The sequence below is a fragment of the Lagenorhynchus albirostris genome, chromosome 13 (assembly GCF_949774975.1).
Source record: "Lagenorhynchus albirostris chromosome 13, mLagAlb1.1, whole genome shotgun sequence".
NCBI lineage: Eukaryota > Metazoa > Chordata > Mammalia > Artiodactyla > Delphinidae > Lagenorhynchus > Lagenorhynchus albirostris.
In genome coordinates this window covers 7802220-7821957 of record NC_083107.1, presented here as the reverse complement: position 1 = coordinate 7821957, position 19738 = coordinate 7802220, and the positions used below count along the sequence as shown (strand labels likewise).

The 19738-nt window shown below is 47.7% G+C and overlaps 1 protein-coding gene across 12 annotated transcripts in view; it reads right to left on the bottom strand.

The window, feature by feature from the left end:
* CRACDL (CRACD like) overlaps window positions 1–19738 on the bottom strand; it is a 175918-nt gene that overhangs the window by 40761 nt on the left and 115419 nt on the right. For 6 of the 12 annotated variants that reach the window (XM_060169453.1, XM_060169446.1, XM_060169452.1 and 3 more), the window contains 3 exons: window positions 15351–15523; window positions 14173–14317; window positions 12334–13146 (listed from right to left, as the gene is read on the bottom strand). In XM_060169453.1, coding sequence (XP_060025436.1) covers window positions 13004–13146; window positions 14173–14317; window positions 15351–15523 — 461 coding nt within the window. In that variant the 3' untranslated portion in view covers window positions 12334–13003. Of the gene's footprint in view, window positions 1–10994; window positions 11013–12333; window positions 13147–14172; window positions 14318–15350; window positions 15524–19738 lie in introns of those variants that run through there. The other 6 variants (XR_009544138.1, XR_009544135.1, XR_009544136.1 and 3 more) reach the window with 6 other exon arrangements.

Sequence of the window (19738 nt, the reverse complement as noted above, 5' to 3'; positions counted from 1 at the left end):
CTCTCTGGGGAGTAGCAGGAAGATCCAAAACCAAATGGAGAGCACAAATTCAGAAAAACTCACTGGCAAATTAGCCCACAGCATAAATATAGACTGCTAGAGGGACTTGAAGCCTCTAGTGCAGTGAAGGTGGCTAAACCAATCAGAAACTCCAAACCAGCCCAATTCCTGACTAGAGTAACACAACTCACCACCCTAAGTCTGAGGAGAAGGAAAGGCAGGTCCATCTTGAAACATAAAAAATACTTAGCTTAGTATCTATTGTCCTATTCAGCATTTCCAACTTCCAATAAAAAAATTATGTGCACACAAAAAGACAAGAAAACACAGTCTGAAGAGATGAAACAATCATGAGAACCAGACTCACATGCGTTGAATTATCAGACATTAACTATGATTAATATTTTAAAAGACCTAAAAGAAAAAGTAGATACCATGCAAGGTAAATTCAGCAGAGGAATAGAAACCATGAAAAAGAATCAAATTAAAATGCTAAAAAGGGACTACCCTGGTGATCCAGTGGTGAAGAATCTGCCTTCCAATGCAGGGGACATAAGTTCGATCTCTGATTGGGGAACTAAGATCCCACATGCCACAGAGCAACTAAGCCTGCACACCACAACTACTGAGCTCGTGTGCCTCAACGAGAGAGCCAGCGTGCCGCAAACTACAGAGCCCACCAGCGTGCCGCAAACTACAGAGCCCACCAGCGTGCCGCAAACTACAGAGCCCACGTGCTCTAGAGACTGCATGCCACAACTACAGAGCCCACGACCCCTTCAGTCCCATGTGCCACAACTAAAGAGAAGCCCGCACACCACAACTAGAGAGAAACCTGAGCAGACCGCACACCATAACGAAAAGATCCCGCACGCCTCAACAAAGATCCTGTGTGCCACAACTAAGACCCGATGCAGCAAAAAAAAAAAAAAGAAAGAAAGAAAGAAAAGGAAAATAAATGGATAAAATATATTTTTAAAAATGCTAAAAATTTTTTTAAAAAACCCACAGTAATGGGAATAAAAAGGGCTTTTGGGTTCATCATTAGAATTGACTGAATTAAGTGAAGAATGAACTTGAAGAAATTTAATAGAAATTACACAAACTGAAACCAAAGAGAAAAAGAGTGAAAACAAAGAACAGATCATGCCACAACTAAGAAGTCCACATGCCACAACTAAGAGTCCACATGCCACAAGAAGTCCGCATGCCGCAAGAAGTCCACATACCACAACAAAGATCCTCTGTGCTGCAACTAAGACCCGGTGCAGCCAAAATAATTAATCAATTAATTAATTAAAAAATAGAAGAAATATATCATCACTAGATAATGGCCCCAAAGGGGAAAAAAAAGAACAGATCATTCTAAAGCATGGGACATTATCAGACATAAGCGTAATTTGAATCACAGAAGGAGAAGAAAGAGAAGATGGGCAGAAGAAATATTTGAAAAGAAAAAAAGGCTGAGAATTGTCCAAAATTAGTGACAGACACAAAATCACAGATCCAAGAATATCAGAGAAAAACAAAAGGATAAATACCACAAACAAACAAACATACCTAGATATATCACATACAGACTGCTGAAAACCAAAGACAAAGGGAAAATCTTAAAGGCAGTCAAGAAAATAAATATATTATCTACACTGGAACAAGGGTAAGAACTACAACATACTTGTCAGAAACCATGCAAGCCAGAAGACAATGTATTAACATCTTTAAAGTTCTGGGAGAAAAATCTCACAATTCAAAACCCTATACCTAGTTAAAATAGCCTTAAAAAAATGAAAGATATGCAAAATCAAATCTTTCTCAGACAGGAAAATTGAGGAATTCATTGCTAGCAAACCTACCCAGCCATAAATGTTAAAGGAAGTTCTTTAGGCAGAAAGAATATGATAAAGGTCAAAAGAGCATCATAAATAAATGAAGGTAAAGTAAAATCATTTTTCTTTATTTTTATTTGCTCCAAACGATAACTGTTAAAAGCAAATATAACAGTGAAATATGTGTTTATAACATATGTAAAAGTAAAATGTATGACAACAATGGCGCAAGAGGTGGGAGGGAAGAATTGAAAGTATGCTGTTATAAAATCCTTATAATACTTGTGAAATAGTATATTATTTGAAGAAAGACTCAGATTATTTAAAATGAATATTATAAATTCTAGGGCAATGATTTTAAATGTTTTTTCTAATCTGAGATATAATTGACATATTACATTAGTTTCAGGTGTACAACATAATATTTGTATATATTGCAAAATGACCACAATAAGTCTAGTTAACATTCATCACCACACATAGTTACAATTTTTTTTCTTGTGATGAGAACTTTTAAGATTTATTCTCTTGGCAACTTTCAGTATACAATACAGTGTTATTAACTATAGTCACCATGCTGTACATTACAGCCCCATGACTTATTTTTTTATTATTATTTTTTTTTGCGGTACACGGGCCTCTCACTGTTGTGGCCTCTCCCATTGCGGAGCACAGGCTCCGGACGTGCAGCCTCAGCGGCCATGGCTCACGGGCCCAGCCGCTCAGCGGCATGCGGGATCCTCCCAGACCAGAGCATGAATCCGTGTCCCCTGCATCGGCAGGCGGACTCTCAACCACTGCGCCACCAGGGAAGCCCTCCATGACTTATTTTTAAATAACTGGAAATTTGTACCCTTTGACCCCCTTCATCCATTTCATCCTCCTCCACACCCCCCTACACCCTGCCTCTGGCAATCACCAGTCTGTTCTCTGTATCTGTGAGCTCCCTTTTATTCTGTTTTTGTTTTAGATTCCACATATAAGTGAGATCATATGGTATTTGTCTTTCCCTGTCTGACTTATTTCACTCAGCATAATGCCCTCAAGGTCCATCTACATTGTCACAAATGTCAAGATTTCATATATATCACATTCTCTTTATCAATTCAAAAATCTGTTTTTTTAAAAGAAATAATAAGTCACTAGAGGAGATAAAATTGAACCATAAAAAAATACTGAAACCCAGAGAAGACTGTAAAAGAGGAAAAAAGAACAAAAAACAAGTGGAACAAATAGAAAACAGCTAGTAAAATGGTAAATTTTAATGCAACCATATCAATAATCAGTTAAAATATGAATGGTCCAAACATATCAGTTAAAAGACTGAGATTGAACAAAAAAAGCATGCCTCAACTATATGCTACCTACAATAAACCCACTTTAAATATAAAGTCATGCACTGGTTAAAAGTAAAAGGATGGAGAAAGATATACAAACACTAACCAAAAGCAAGTTGGAGTTGCTATATTAATTTTAAAGTAAACTTCACAGCAAGGAAGATTATTAGGGTTAAAGAGATATTACATGGTGATAAAGGAGTCAAATATCCAAGAAGACATAATAATCGTATATGTGTCTGCCTCTAACAACAGAGCTTCAAAATACACAAGGCCATTGGGCTTCCCTGGTGGTGCAGTGGTGGAGAGTCCGCCTGCCGATGCAGGGGACGTGGGTTCGTGCCCCGGTCCGGGAAGATCCCACATGCCGCGGAGCGGCTGGGCCCGTGAGCCATGGCTGCTGAGCCTGCATGTCCGGAGCCTGTGCTCCGCAACCGGAGAGGCTACAACAGTGAGAGGCCCACGTACCGCAAAAAAAAAAAAAAAAAAAAAAAAAAAAAAAAAAAACATATATATATATATATATATATATATATATATACACACACACACACACACACACAAGGCCAAAACAAATAGATCTGAAAGAAGACATAGGCAAATAGGCTATTAGAGTTGGAGAGTTCAACCCTCCTCTTTCAGCATATGATAGGACAAGGAGGCAGAAAATTGTAAGGATATAAATGACCCAAACAACACTATCAACCAACTTGACTTAATTGACATTTACAAAAATTCCACCCAACAACAGCATTTCCTGTGTGCGCACGGAACACTGATGAAGAACATTCACCATGTTTGGGGCCACCAAATGCCAACATAAAGGCTGCATTCCACATACCGGGTAGTTTTGGTCTGATAGGCACCAGAGAAGAGCAGCCTTGGGTAGTCTGAAAAACTCCCCTTGGAATTTCTGATTCTTTTACCTACCTCCTCCTTTATCTCCCCCTGCCCTTCCACTCCAACTAAGAACCTTTGGGCTGGACTCTGACAAGCAGGGAATGAATGAAGGTGAGGTGTGTGTAACTAGAATGATGTTTTCTGATAGACTGACCCTGCACGGAAACATCCGTGTTGCTAAATACCTTGTTTATTCCTCCATTCAGCAGACATTAACTAAGCATCTACTCTGCACCAGGTACACCACTCTGCCGGACACTGCTGAGGGCACAAAGTCACCAGTAAAAGATGGCACTGTCAGGGCTGATGGGAACCTTGCAAATGGAACCTGCACCTTCCAGACTGAACCAAAGGAATGTCCTGAGAACCAGTAAGGGGCACAGAGACCGAAGTATCAGAAATTAGAGAGAAAGAATTAAAAACTGAGGATTATTCTCTTTTTAAAATAAACAATCACCTGCCAGAAGTATCAAAGCTTGTTTGTGGCTCACCACAAAGGTAATAAGTTGACCTTGTTTGTGGCTCACCACAAAGGCTTAGAGTGGGTGAGACCCAAGAGGTCACTTCTCCCAGCCCAGACCCAGAGAGGCAACCCCAGCTCTAAATGTAGACCCCACTAGTTATGTGCGTTAGTTTGCTTGAGCTGTCATAACAAAGCACCACAGACTAGGTGCCTTAAACAAGAAATTTATTTTATCATGACTCTGGAGGACACAAGTCCAAGATCAAGGTATCGGTAGGATTGGTTTTTTCAGAGCTCTCTCCCCCTGGCTTGTAGACGGTGGCTTCTCTCTGTGTGGTCACACGGTCTTCCCTCTGTGTGCGTCTGTGCTCTAATCTCTTCTTATTAGGACACCAGTCGTATTGTATAACGGCCCACCACAGTGAAATCATTCAACTTCATGAAGATAGGCCTTCTTTAAAGGCCTATTGCCAAAGACAGTCACATTCTGAGGTACTGGGGGGTTGGGACTTCAACATTTGAATTAGGGGACACAATTAAGCCTATAATAGCTTGGAAGCCCAGCACCCACTGGGAAGAGACCATAAACAGAAGAGAGCTCTGGAAACCTGCTGCAGCCTGTGCAGACGTGGACAGTGGATGCACAGAACGGCAGCCTATCAGGGCAGGAGCTGCTGGGACTTCCAGGGTCCCTGGGTGACCCAAGACATGTCTGGCTCCAACCACTGCCAGGAAAGTCGGCTCCAACTTGGCGCCTTTGAATTTAGTGCCCAGGCCCACACTCTTTGTAAATTTTCCAGGGGCTCGAAGCATTTCAGCACCCCCAGTGGACAGAGTTCCAAGAGGCAAGGCAATGTGGGGTGAGGGCTCCTGAGGGCTGCCCTGCACTCAGCACGGTTGTGAGCATCCGGACTCTGCCCCCTGCTCTGCCCTCGTGGGAGCCCGGGAAGGCCACCTGATGGGAGGGCCTGAGCCTTACGGATGAGCTGGTCGATGAAGTGGGGGGAGTGGTAGACAGTGGAAATAATCTGTTCATCTCCCTCCTCCCCCTCCTTTGGGAAGAAAGATGGAGCATCTCAATTTAAAGGCTTCAGCTTCTGAAGGATTGGGTTTATTTTGTCTAAAGGACTCCCTAATGACTTGCCTCTAGTTTCCTTTGTCTTGGTAGCAATTCTGCATTTTCCTAAGTTTGATACCAGAATTCTTTTTTTAAAATAAATTTACTTATGTATTTATTTATTTTTGGCTGCGTCGGGTCTTCATTGCTGCGCGCAGGCTTTCTCTAGTGGTGGCGAGCGGGGTCTACTCTTTGTTGTGGTGCGCAGGCTTCTCATTGCAGTGGTTTCTCTTGTTGCGGAGCATGGGCTCTAGGTGCGCGGGCTTCAGGAGTCGTGGTGCGTGGGCTCAGTAGTTGTGGCTCGAGAGCTCTAAAGTGTAGGCTCGGTAGTTGTGGCGCACGGGCTTAGGTGCTCCGCGGCATGTGGGATCTTCCCAGACCAGGGCTCGAACCGGTGTCCCCTGCATTGGCAGGCGGATTCTTAACCACTGTGCCACCAGGGAAGCCCAATACCAGAATTCTTATTCCTGTGGGGAATCTTCCAGGGGCAACTTGTTCTTTATTGGATAGTGAGCTAAACGGTGACTTTCTGTTTTCTCAAAATGTAATAGCAACTGTCAAGCTAGGCTCTCGGCAGGGAGGTTTGCTCATGCTCAGGGCTGTGCAGGTCTGGAGGCCTCTGGCCTCCCTGCAGATACTTCTGGGTGCTTTTAGAAGTCAATAAGCAAACTCCTGGAGGACACCCTGCAACCAGCCTGACTGTTGGTGTTTTTGAGAATCTTTTGGGCATCACAAACACATCTCTCCCTTATTTCCATGCTAATGAGGATACCTTCCCTACGGAGGAGGCAGGAAGGAAGCTAGAGCACGTGGATAAAGCAAATGTCAACGACTGCCTGAACACCTGTGCTATTACCCAAAACACATGCGTTCAGCTTGCATTACTTCTGCTCTTTGGCCCTGAAAAGCCTATTTGCTAGAGATGATTTTCATCCACCAAGGAATAAGTATCTCTGTCCACATGGGAGTTACACAGAACCGACCAGAAGATTTAGTACTTGGTGGGGCGGCAGATCTGGATCCCTCTCTCCATCACATACATCTCTAGAGAGGACTGGGAAGAACCATCTTCCAACTGGCTGGTTCCACCTGGCTTCCTTCTCCGGGTAATCAAAAGCTTCCAAAGCACTCTGGACAACTACATTCTGCATGAAAGCCCACCTGGATGAATTTCTGGATGATTACTTCTTGGTAATAATCAGATTAAGAGCAATGTAATGTAACTGTATTAAAAACGAACGTACAAGGCCCCACCTGGACCACTGCAGGTTGCAGATACACAGTAACTCCAGGCTGGGGAGGCCGCCCAGCCCAAAGTCCTTTCCAGGGGCGGACATACGTACGTCAGCCCGGAGGGATGGCCATCCTCCCACTGCTTGCTCACCCCTGACTGGGCATCCTGTCCCATGCCTGACAACTGTGAGTGTTAAAACTTTTCTTCATTAGTCCTTCTCTTGAACATTCATTTCTGGTCCTGGTTTGCTCCCTGTGGAGTGAGAAGAAGTCAATTCTCTCTTCTTTCTTCAAACAACGGGACCGGCTTGAAGTGGAGAAAAACTTATTCATCAAAATTCCCCTCAGCAAGACGCCGCCATTTGTTTTGGAGCAATTCTGTTAAGCTGCTCGGAGTGGTGTTGTGTGTGGAGGGGTCAAGGTAGGCCTGATGCGCTTGAGATAACCAAGAGCGATCTGCCCCGCTGGCGGGGGCAGGCTATAGGATGAGGAAGCTAGAGAGGCAACGTCCCCTCCAGGAGACACCCCCACACCCCCAAATATCTAATAGGCTTGACCAAGACAAAGAACGCCAGGTGCGCGTGGACTCCTTCTGCAGACTGCTCAGGGGCCAAGTTCTGGGGAAAGACAGCAACAAGCCCCCAAAATGCACACGTCCAGGCGTGAAGGGGGCCGTGGGAACGGAAGACCCAGGGCAGGCGGGGAGAATGTAACCAGGATGTTGCCATCACCATGGGGCCTCCCCTGGCAGCTGGATCAAAACCGGGGGGCTCCTGGTTCCAGGAACGAGAACAGCCCACAAGCGCAGGCATTTCATCCTTGTTGGAAGCCCTGGAAAGTGAGGTGCGCTTCACAAAGATCATCAATTCTCCCCGCTCCCCTCCAAGTTTACTCCCATCCACGCATAAACACGCTCTTGCATGTCTCTTGTGAAAAAAACAAACCACAAACCCTCTGTTGGCTACACACCTCTCCCACCTCTAGCTACGGCCATTTCCTCAGCTCCCATTCACAGTAACAGTTCTTTTTTGTTTGTTTGTTTGTTTTTAATAAGTATGATATCAAGGACTTTTTTTTTTTTAGATGTTGGGGGTAGGAGTTTATTAATTAATTTATTCCTTTTTGCTGTGTTGGGTCTTGGTTTCTGTGCGAGGGCTCTCTCTAGTTGTGGCAAGCGGGGGCCACTCTTCATCGCGGTGCACGGGCCTCTCACTATTGTGGACTCCCTTGTTACGGAGCACAGGCTCCAGACGTGCAGGCTCAGTAGTTGTGGCTCACGGGCCTAGTTGCTCCGCGGCATGTGGGATCCTCCCAGACCAGGGTTCGAACCCGTGCATCTGCTAATCTGCATTAGCAGGCAGATTCTCAACCACTGCACCACCAGGGAAGCCCCCACAGTAACAGTTCTTGAAAGCTGAGTGTAGCTGATGTGTCAACACATTGGCTGGTCTTGGCCCACTCTACCTGTGCTTCTGCCCCCCACCAGTCCACTGATATCGAAAAGGTCTCCTATGACCTCCATGTTCCCAGGGCCGGGGGTCACTCTCAACCCCATGTCTTGGTACGTCCCCGCCTGCACAGCTGATGCCTCCCTCTTTCTGCCAACACCTCCTCCTCCTTCACAGACCCTCCCTGTCTCCCGCCTGCACAGCTGATGCCTCCCTCTTTCTGCCAACACCTCCTCCTCCTTCACAGACCCTCCCTGTCTCCTTTGCTGGCTCCTCTTTCTCCTCAGATCAGTCTGGGGACCCTTCTCTCCCTCTTTCAGACCCCTGCATTCCTACTCCATATAAAGCTGATGATGTCCCCGTTTATAACTTTATTTGATATTCCCCTTAGATGTTTAATGGGAATCTCAACTTGAAGGCGTGCAAAACTGAACTCCTTCTGTGGCATATCTCCCCTGTCCCCATTTCTATAAATGATACATAACTCATCAGGAGCTCGAACAAAAATCTAGGTGTCATCTCCACTGCCACGCTTTCCTTTTCCAAATCATATCCACCAGCATATTGGATTTTACCCTACCTTTTAAAAGTATTTTGAATCCATCCACTTCTCTCCACCTCCCTCATGACTCTAGACCATGATGATCCCACACAGACCACGGCAACAGCCTTCTAGCCTCCTGCTTCCACTGTGTCCCCTCACAATCCATTCCCACCCATCAGCTACAGCCAGCTTCTTAAAATATAAATCCCATCCCCTCCCATCACTCCCCTTCACTTGAGGCAGGAGATAGATGGGCCCCAGGCTGAACAGTTTCTCCCCTGTGGACAGAAACTCCATAATGGGAGAAACCCCATAAAAGCAGGATGATGGAGGAGGCTGGGCTCTGCCCAGATAAAAGACCATATATTCCTCATTCTCAAAGTCAAGGAGACCTCCTCGACTACACATGTGCAGAAACGCTCCTTGGAGATCAAAAAGGGAGGGGGTGCCACCTCATAGTAAGTGATGTCAACCTATCCATAGATTCTTCACTAGAATCCGTCTTGGCTAAGAGATGCACACGCACACAGGGGAGGACCCTGAGATAAATCAAATATGGACTCAGAACAAGGCAAAGCAAGATGACTGGTCAAAGGAAACCCGGAAGAAACGTCCCATAAAAGTGATTCAAACTACTACAAAAGGGCATGATTCTCTCTCTGAGCCCACCAGGGCGTCTATCCACATGTACTATACTCTTTTCCTCCTAATAAACACTTTACTTGTTTCAGTACTTTCCATCTCTATGTGGAAATTCACTTCTACACAGCTGACAGGCCAGGGCCTTGTCACTGGCCACTGGTCCCTGGTGGTCTGGTGGCTAGAATTCAGCACTCTCACTGCCACTACGTGACCTCAATCTCTGGCCGGAAACCGAAATCCTCCTTCAAGCCACTGCAGGCCGAGGCCACCCCAAGATCACACTGACTTCCCGAAGCACTCAGCACAAAATCTGTCTCCCCACATGACCTGCTTCCTGATGTCCGCACCTGCTTCTTCCCCTTGTCCTGCACGTGCCAGCTACACTGTTCTTGAACCGGCCAAGTTCAAGGGCCTGGGACTTGGTTGAGCAGTTCCCTCTTCTCCAAGTGTACTCCCCCAGATCACTGCACGGCGCGTTCATTTTTATAATTAGGTCATCTCTCGAGCAAACCCTTTCCTAACCACCCAATCTTCAGGAGCCTTTCGGCCACAGCCAAGTCCCTCTGTTTCAGGCTCACCATCGCACTTACTGCTATTGTTCCGTGTTTTTCTCAGGTTTCACGGTTATTTACTCAGCGTGCCCCCACTTAAATAGAATGCGTGTTGCCCATTTGCTCATTAGGGTGCCCCCAGGCCCTGGCAGAGCGCCCGCACACTGGTGTTGACTGAACGAAGTGAAGGAATGAATGGGAACACCTCACAGTCCGTGTAGGTGCTCATGATTATAAAGTACAAAAGAACCCTCACACGTTCTCCAGTCCTTTTAAGGAACTTTAGGGTGGGAATCAAGATGGCCACCAGGGAAACATCACGAGGTACGCTTGTCTCCAGGATGTATGTCTTAGTCTGGTTGGGCTGCTGTTAACAGAATGGTTGGCTTATAAACACCAGAAATTTGTTTCTCACAGTTCTGGAGGACAGGAAGTCCAAGATCCAGGTACCAGCAGACCCAGTGTCTGGTGAAAGCCCTCTCCCTGGTCTGTAGATGGCCACCTTCTCACTGTATCCTCCCACGGCAGAAGGGGCAAGGGAGCTCTCTGGGGTCTCTTTTATAAGGGCACTAATCCCATTCATGAAGGCTCCATCCTCATGACCTGTTCACCTCCCCAACGCCCCACCTCCTAACACTGTTGCACTGGGCATTAGGGTTTAACATATGAATTTTGGAGAGACACAAAAATTCAGTCTATAGCCATGCAGGAGCCCTCAAGGTCAAGTTTAGAGCTCCCTTGTCTGCGTTACGTCTCTGAGGACACCGATTCACCTCCACACTAATGCTTTTAAAAATGGGGATTCACTTGAGGGTAGTGTTTAAAAGCATGGGGTCTGGGGCCACTTACCAGGTGCTCTGCTATGAGGTCTTGGGCAGGTGACCTTAATCTCAATGAAATGCTTCCATTTCCTCATCTGCAAGGTAAAGATTGGTACTTATCTCCAAAGGACTGTGGAAAGGATTACAAATAATAGGTACGAAGCACTCAGAGCAGTGCCCGGGACAGAGGAGGAACTCAGTAATTGCTTGCTGTCTCTCTTCTTAGGAAAAACCTGACAACCTGAAAAAAGCTGACAATTCCTTGCAGGCTTTTATCATCTCCATTTCCAGTCTAGACTTCCCACATCACCTCCAAATTTTGGCCTCTGTCTCAGCTCTTCTTGTTATGGAAGAAGCTCACAACCTCCATGCAGGGCACAGGGAGAGGTGGCAGTTGCAGGGCCGCCCCCACCCCCTGCAGGGAATTCTCCGTGCCCTAAAATGCTATATCCTCCTACCTTACCTGGTGCCAGAGAGAATGAAACCCAGCCCTGCAACACACAGAGAATATCAACCTCTATTTCAACAAAATGGAGCCAAATACTTTTGATCTTACAGTGAAATCCACTGCCTCAAAACTGTTCATCTGAAATGTTCTGCTAATAGGAGACATGATGGTGTTGAGTAATAATAGACAACATGTATTTTTTCCTAGTTAAAACTATGCACCTCTAAGCTTTTGGAGCAAGGCTGGATGGAGGGAGTTCTCGTTTAGAGCACATTCAGCAGGGAATTTGGCGTTGATGTTCTCTAAGTGAATGCAGTTAATAGATCAATTTGGTTGGGGAAAAAAAACAACTATCCCAGGACTTTTTCCATACAGGTAGACCTGACCACATTGTATAGTTCTAACAGCTAGAAAATACAATAAAAGGAGCAGAACTTAGGGTATATAAAATCAAATTATATATGACGTCTTACTGATTCTGATGGCCAAATGTCCCCAGCTATACACATTCCCATGGAGATTAGCTTGTTCAAAGGAACAAATCGGAAAGGTTTTTAAAAATAGAGGTATTATATAATTGAGACATAATTCTGATATCCCAAATATATGCTCTTACTCTCCTGGCTTCTCCACATTCTCCACTCATGGATCATCCTGGTTAATGCACTGATAACCTAGTTTTCAACAGAAACATACAGGTTAGATTAATGAGATGTGAAAGAATGGCAACTTTAAAGGAAATTTTCTATTTTTAATATGTTGTACCAAATAGTTGTAAAGAGCAAAAAGCCTACAGTAGCTTCTGATTTTCAAAAACAAAGACCAAAATTTTACTGGGGAAAAAAAAGATCTCATACAACCCAAACCCCCAAATCAACCCAACTGAGATTTGACATGAGATCTATATTAAACGAAATTCCACACATTGCATTTAACTCAGTTGCTGGAGGACGTTCTCTCAACGTGAGTAGAAATAGCACGGAAATAACACGTGTCACGGAAGCAGGTTTGAAACCTTTTATTGAACAGGCAATGCATTGTGCAATAGTGAGGGACACAGATGCCAAGTGGAAAAGTTTAAAAATTAATTTTGGAAAGAGTCTGTGAATTGATGAACCCTGCTGTGTTCCTTCCACTCCTTCCTGGAGTAGCTGCCTTCAGGAAAACGGACCGTGTTATAGCTGCTCTTGGAAACGGCATCCCTGTTTTACCATGAATGTCATGCCTAACAGTAAACATGAAAGGAGAAGATGGGCTCCACAGGCAGGACAATGGCCAGAGACACAGCTGATCTCAGATGGAGGTGCAGACACACGTTCTCTCGGAAGGCCCTCCGAGCTCTGCATCCACGCTTCATCTGCAATTCCTTCCCTGCCCGAGCCTTCTTTACCCCGGGGATTCTGAAAGACTCACATTCATACCTGTGGGCACAGAACCTCGTTCCTGGCCCTTTTCAATGGTTTTCTTGTCTTCGGGCACCTCTGGCCCAGGCCCTTGGCGATGTGTCCGTCCAACTTGTCTGCCTGGTTTCTTCCTCTTCCCCGAGCTCGCTCTCCCGTAACCTGATGATAAAATCACTCAAGTTTCACAGTTTGTTTGCCTTGATTTAGCGGCAGTTTTAAAGAAAGTGACCCGTCAAGATAGTGGACATTCTTTACCAGCACACTGTTAACCTATTTTATAATTTGGGGCATGTCGCTCCAAGCTTGCGACTTCTTTCTGGCAAGTTCCATCCAGGATGGCTGGTCTGTGCTGGCATAGCTGGCCCTCTTCAGCTGATGCAATTCTTTCTCCATCATCACTGCCGACTGGGCTGCTGGAGAGAAGACAAAACAAACGGAAACGTGAGAAATGAGTTTGGATTTGCACTTAAGCCTCCTGCACGCCTTTAAACGACAGGTCCAAGGTCTTAACCGTGGTCTCAAACATAAAGCCCGTACACTTGTAAAGAAGGTTTCAGCGTGGGATAACTTATGTGCTAAAAAGACTTCAGAGCAGGCTCGAACAGTTCCAGTGATGCAATGAGGTGAGAGAAACTTTCACAATAAAGCTGCCAGCACTCTGTGTGTGAATATTCTTAACACTGCTGAACTGTACACTTGAAAAAGGGTTAAGATGGGGAATTCTGTCATGTGTATTTTACCACAACGAAAACTAAATCTAAAAATACTGATACATGCCACAACAAAGATGAACCTAGAAACATTACGCTCGGTGAAAGAAGGCAGATACAAAAGAACACATACTTTATGATGCCATTTATAAGACATGTCCCAAAAGAGGCAAATAGAGAGAGAGAAAACAGAGAGCTGGGGAGTGGGAATGGTGAATGACTGTAAATGGGCATGAGGTAGCTTTTTAGAGTGAGGGAAATGTTCTAAAATTGGACTGTGGTGGTTGGACAGCTCAGTAAATAGATACTCACTGAACTGTGTGCTTAAAATGGGTGAGTTTTTTGCCATGTAAACGATTATGTCAATAAAAGCTGTTTTAAAAAAATCAACGTGGCAAGTAATTCAGAAAAACAAAACAGAACAAAACATGGCAGGACCGGGCTTCCCTGGTGGCGCAGTGGTTGAGAGTCCGCCTGCTGATGCAGGGGACACGGGTTCGTGCCCCCGTCCGGGAAGATCCCACATGCCACGGAGCGGCTGGGCCTGTAAGCCATGGCCGCTGAGCCTGTGCGTCCAGAGCCTGTGCTCCGCAACGGGAGAGGCCACAACAGTGAGAGGCCCGCGTACCGCAAAAAACAAACAAACAAACGAACAAACAAAAGAACCATGGCAGGACCAAACCTGGAAATGCATTTCAAAGTGTTCAGTACTATTTTCGGGTTTCATACCCAAGTTCTGATGGGACAAGGAGATCCCTCTTTGCAGCCCCTCCTGGAGGTGGAGCTTTGTCCCCTGCCTCTGGTCCACAGTGGGCTTGGCAGGGGCCATCAGGAAAGACTTGCTGCGGACGAAGTCAGCTTGCTTCACGGACTCCTGTGAGGATGTAAGAAAGACACACGCTGTCCTGTCACCTGAGATTCAGATGGGGACAAACCTAACCAAAGGCAATGAGCCACGGGGCTTTTCTGCCAACGTGAATCATGCTACCGGCACTTTCTCGGAGGAGCTCTGCTTTGGGTACTGGCTGCCATCTGGCCTCCAGGATGCTGGAGTCCACTCGTGCAGGCCTCCTGGGCACACACAGGCATCCTGGCTTCTGCCCTGTCCCCAGCCCTGGCCTCAACCCCAGACGGCAGGCAGCAGGGTTCCATCGGAAAGGCAAAATGAACTGTGTTTGGAAATAGTTTTTGAGACTTTTATGACACTTGGTATGACCATGGATGCCGGGGTCACTGGTGAATATTTGTTTTATGAACTCCCTAAGCCTGCAGGAGGGTTTCCAAGCTTGGGTACGATTGTGGTTTTGGTTAAAGTGGAGAGAAGCAGGTTCTACTGCAGGCTCAGGCTCACTTCCCCGCATGGCTGCAATGTGCTTTGGGATTTACCATGGCAACTGGGGGAACACAAAAGCTGTGAGTCTCAGCCTGCTTCTAGGCGCAGTCGTTTGGGTTTGGTAACGCTGTTTTCAGTCCGGAGTGTAAAAGGGAGCCCCAGGTTCCAGCCCCGCAGTCCTAGGTGAGGAATAAGGACCCCAGCGGGTGGCCAGTGTAGCAGCAAAAGCAGAACTCGGTCATTATTGCAAAATGAGTCGAGATGGAGCTGTTGACATGGTCGCCTAGCGTCCAACTGAGAAGTTATTTTAACCCCGGTCCATCCCTCCAGATGCTGAGCTGCGTTGCCAAGGAGGCCGGGAGCACAGGGCTGTCTCCACTGCCTGAGTGATCCATGGCTTCTCTGACGCCTTAGTCGCCCAGCACATGCACAGGGCAGACAGCAGCAGTCATCACAGGCGACGGTCCCTGTAATGACCGTGCAGGACATGAGGCCATCATGGGGTCCCGGGTCCCAGCCCCGCCAGGGGCTCTCCCCTGCATCCACAGGGACAGGGAATGTTTGCTCTAAGCACCTGGGTTCTCTCGGGTGCCTTGGCTGGCCTTCCTGTGTCAGACTTCAAGGTTCCGGCCCCAGGCTTGTCTTCCTGGCTGGATGGCTGCTCCGGGGCCCCTCGCCGCTTCTGTCGCCCGACGGTGATCCAGGGCGGCGCGGGCTGGCCGTCGGTCCCAGGCCCTGCTGCCTTCTCTGTGGGTAAAGACACAGGTTATGCAAAACAATCCTAGTCACCTTCAGCCCCCCTGTGGCTTCTCCCACCCAGAGAGCACGGCACAGGGGCTCTGGGAGACAGTGGCAGGGAAGGAGGTCTGGGAGCCTCTCTGGTGACACCAGTACTTTGTTTTCAGGGACTTTGTTTTCTCAGTTTAAAGACAAATCAAAGAGATTCTGCTCCTCCAGTCTGAGCCACAAAGAATCAAATGCAACTGCTCCTATACACACATTTTAAAGTCACCTTCCTCCTACTGGATACCTTAGAGAATGAGATAAGCGTCAGTACATAATAAGATCAGGTTTCTTTAATATAGGCCTGTCATGCTAGACCAGTACATACTACCCAATACCCGATTGACTTGGGACGTTCTTCTTCTCTTTTCTTTTAGAAATTATAAGCACAACCTTCCCTTGTGGAGACTGACACCAAAAGTAAGCCGTGGCTGTTTTCCTTGATGTTCGGGAGAGAAGAGAAATAATGCCTTTAAAACCAAAACATTTCAAGGAAACGGAATGATTAACTAAGTGGCTTCTCACAGGTCTCTGGAAAGCACCCTGAATCCAAGGGTTCCCCACAAGCTGCCCTCTCTGAATACTTGCCAGCCAGCCCACAAAGCAAGTGGACGGTTACCTCCATCCTCACCCGGCTCCTTCCTGCTTCCCGTGTCCACAGGGCAGCCCCGCCAGCAGGTACAGGCCACACCCGGGTCACAGCCACACGCAAGGGAGGCCAGGGCGAGTCGGCGCCCTCATTCTTTGTGGCCTGACAGATGGCACCCCTTGTTCCGGCTTGTTTAGAATTTTACCCTATTTGGTTTGGCTTCCGCCTCTAGTTCAACATGGAAGCCCTCTTCTGCCAGTCCCCTGGTCGCCAAGGAGGGGCGAGGGACAGAGCCACCGCCCTGCGAGCTTTGGCCTCCCGGCAGGTGGAGACGAGCCTTGGGCTTCACATGCACTGACCCGTCCTTGGCCCCTGCAAACCCTGCTCCATCTCCTCGACTTACCCCCTTGTCCCCTCCGGCCTCTCAGGCTCTCCCTGGCCTCTGACCACTTCCCCGTTGCTTTGCAAAACACTTGGGTCTCCCACAGCTCAAAACAACAACAACAACAAAACATCCCCAGGAGCCTCGCCACCCCCTTGGAGCCCCATTCTCGACCCTCCTCTGCCCTCAACTCCAAGGGCTCCTGCCTGTGTCTCTTCAGCTCATCCTGGATCCTGACACAACGTGAGCACTACGCTCTCCATCCGCCCAACCCCTGGACCACAGATCAGAGGACTCTCCCGTCCTTTACCCCTGAAGCTCGGATGTGGCCATATAACCCATCCTGGAGGCCTGTCCACCTTGGGCATCCCCTCTGCAGGTCCCTGCTGGACTCTTGCTCCTAAACCTGGAATTTCTCCTTGTTCCCAACCCTCAGCCTTTTTCTCTTCTTCCCCAAATGTTCTCTGTTCCACTCCTGACCTTCAACACTCAGGTCTGCTCAGATTGCTTCCAAATGTGTAATCCAGCCCTATGTCTATTCTTAGCCAGAGCCCAGCATTTCTACTCCCCGTCCGCCTTCCTTTCTTCCTCCCTCCCATTCATTCACTCACTGTTTGCTATGGGCAGGATGGTGTTAAATGCTAAGGTGAAAGAATATAAAAAACCTGTTTCTTCAAAGAGCTCCAAGTCCAGTGGAGGAGACGAAGCAAAAACAAGTCACTCAGTGGAAACTGGAAAACGCTACACTTCACAACGTGCTGTATAGACACCGGGTAACACCGGTGGGTAGGACCTGAGGATGCTGTCTGTGGTTGGGACCTGGAGAAGGAACCTTCTAGGCAGAGCAGAGGGGTAAGGAAAGGCCTCCCACGTGGAGCGGGCAGAAGACAGAACTGCCAGCACGCCGGCCCAGAGGGGCTGCAACGCAGGCTAGGCCAACCGAGGGGGCCTTCTTGGCCTTTTTCTTGTCTGTAACGGGGAGCCACAGGGCTTTAAGCCCTGGAGGCTGCGTGAGGAGTAAGTCTGAGCAGGCGGACAGCGGGCTGGAGGCGGGGGGCGAGGAGGGAGGCTGTGGCCACGGTCCAGGACAGGCTGTGAATTGGATCAGGGCCCTGTGGTCCTTGCCCCCCATGTCCTCCGCCTGCCTTTTGTCTGTGGAAAACCTTTAGCCAAAGAATAAGTTTACTCCGAGAAGTGAGAAAATGCAGCAACAAAGGAAAACAGTCAAAGGGGGCCAAATGTAATAGTTGAGTCAGTAAGCAAAGCCAAGCACCTATAGTTCCTCCTCAAGGGCTACAGATAATATTCTGAGCCGTCTCCTGTGAGCTGTCTTATAGACACTGAAACCCTCACCAGGGGGAAGAAGTTCCATGACACAAGCTGCCACAATTCCAAGAACTGGCCTCAAAGACATGGAAACAAAACCGACCCCAAAACTAAAGATTAACTGTACCTAAAACAATCAAGATGACGCTGGTCAGACCACTGATGACCAATTTCTCAATGACCGTCAGAGCTGCCTGTGCTATTTCTGCGTGTAGCCCCTGTGCTCTGTCTATAACAGCTCTTGCCCCCTGACTGTCAGTGGGGGGGAGTCGGCCTTTGGACAGGTGCCCCCTACCCCAGTTGCTGGCATCCAAAATAAAGCAAACTTTCCCTTCCACCAACCTGGCCTCTTTAATGGCTTTTGAGAGGAGAGCAGCCGGACCCCGCTTTCGGTTGCAGTTGGACACTGGCACCAGGATCACCCCCTCACATCCACCAAGTCGGCACCCGGATGCCATCTCCTCTATGAAGCCTGTTCTGGTCACTGAGCTGGACATGCTCTCCCTCCTAACCCTCTGGAACCCTATTGAGACATTTGCCCCGACACATCTTCCAGATGACCGTCCACCCCACTGACATATGCTTTCCTTATTATTATTTTTTAAATTTGTTTATTTATTTATTTTTGGCTGCATTGGGTCTTCGTTGCTGCACGTGGGCTTTCTCTAGTTGTGGCGAGCGGGGGCTGCTCTTCGTTGTGGTGCACGGGCTCTAGGCGCACAGGCTTCAGTAGTTGTGGCTTGCAGGCTCAGTAGTTGTGGCTCACGGGCTTAGTTGCTCCGCAGCATGTGGGATCTTCCCAAACCAGGGCTCGAACCCGTGTTCCCTGCATTGGCAGGCAGATTCTTAACCACTGCACCACCAGGGAAGCCCTGACATATGCTTCTGGTCATTAGAACTTATTTACTAAACAAACACACGCCAGAGACTACATACCAAGTGCTGTTCTAATATTAGCTTATCTACAATACAATTTTACGTTTTATTTCTTGTCTAGAGAACCCAGTGATTGCCCGGCACACAGAAGGCAGGCTGGGTGGCTGCGTATTTTACAGAAAGTCTGCATTTCCCATCCCTCATTCCAGAGGGTCCTCACAATCTGTCTTTCTGGACTTCTCTTAAAGGGGCCCTTTCACTTCCTCTTAGATCTTTCCTTCATGCTCAGTGGCTGGTCGTGCCCTCTGCTCTCTTTTGGCCCCAGATGTCTGGTCACACGGTCCTCCCAGCAATACCCAGCACGTGCTGGCCTTTGCTGCACCACAGGGAGACTGGAGAGAGGGCTTCGACTAGAGGTTGAAACTCACTACTTCAGTCAACAAGATATTCTAATGCTTCAGTCAAGACTAAGTGTACTGGAGACAACATTTCCATCCTGGGCTTTCAATCAGAGGCAAATGGTGGCTGGCTGTGCGAGGCCAAGGCGGCCCCGGCATCTCAGCGCTCCAGCTGGCTCCCCGGCCCCCGGGGGGGCTCAGTGTCGGGCTCCTGGCACTGGTGTCACTCTGACCATGACGGCACTGACACGGCTCTGATGAATTCCTACGCCATGCAGTTGGATGACCCATTTGAGCCAAAAAGAGTATCTTACAACGCACTGGAGAAAGTTGTATGGAACAGGGCACAGGCAGCGTTCCTACAGATAGTGGGGAGAGGAGGCTGGGGACCCCGAGGGTGGGACTCTAACAGGGATCTACACCCCCTGTGACAGCCAGGACACAGCTGGGACTCGTCAAGAACACCGTCTCCTCGTGGAAACAACCTACGTGTCCATCGACAGATGAACGGATAAAGAAGGTGTGGTGTATATACACAACAGAATATTACTCAGCCATAAAAAGAATGAAATAATGCCATTTGCAGTGACATGGACGGACCTAGAGGT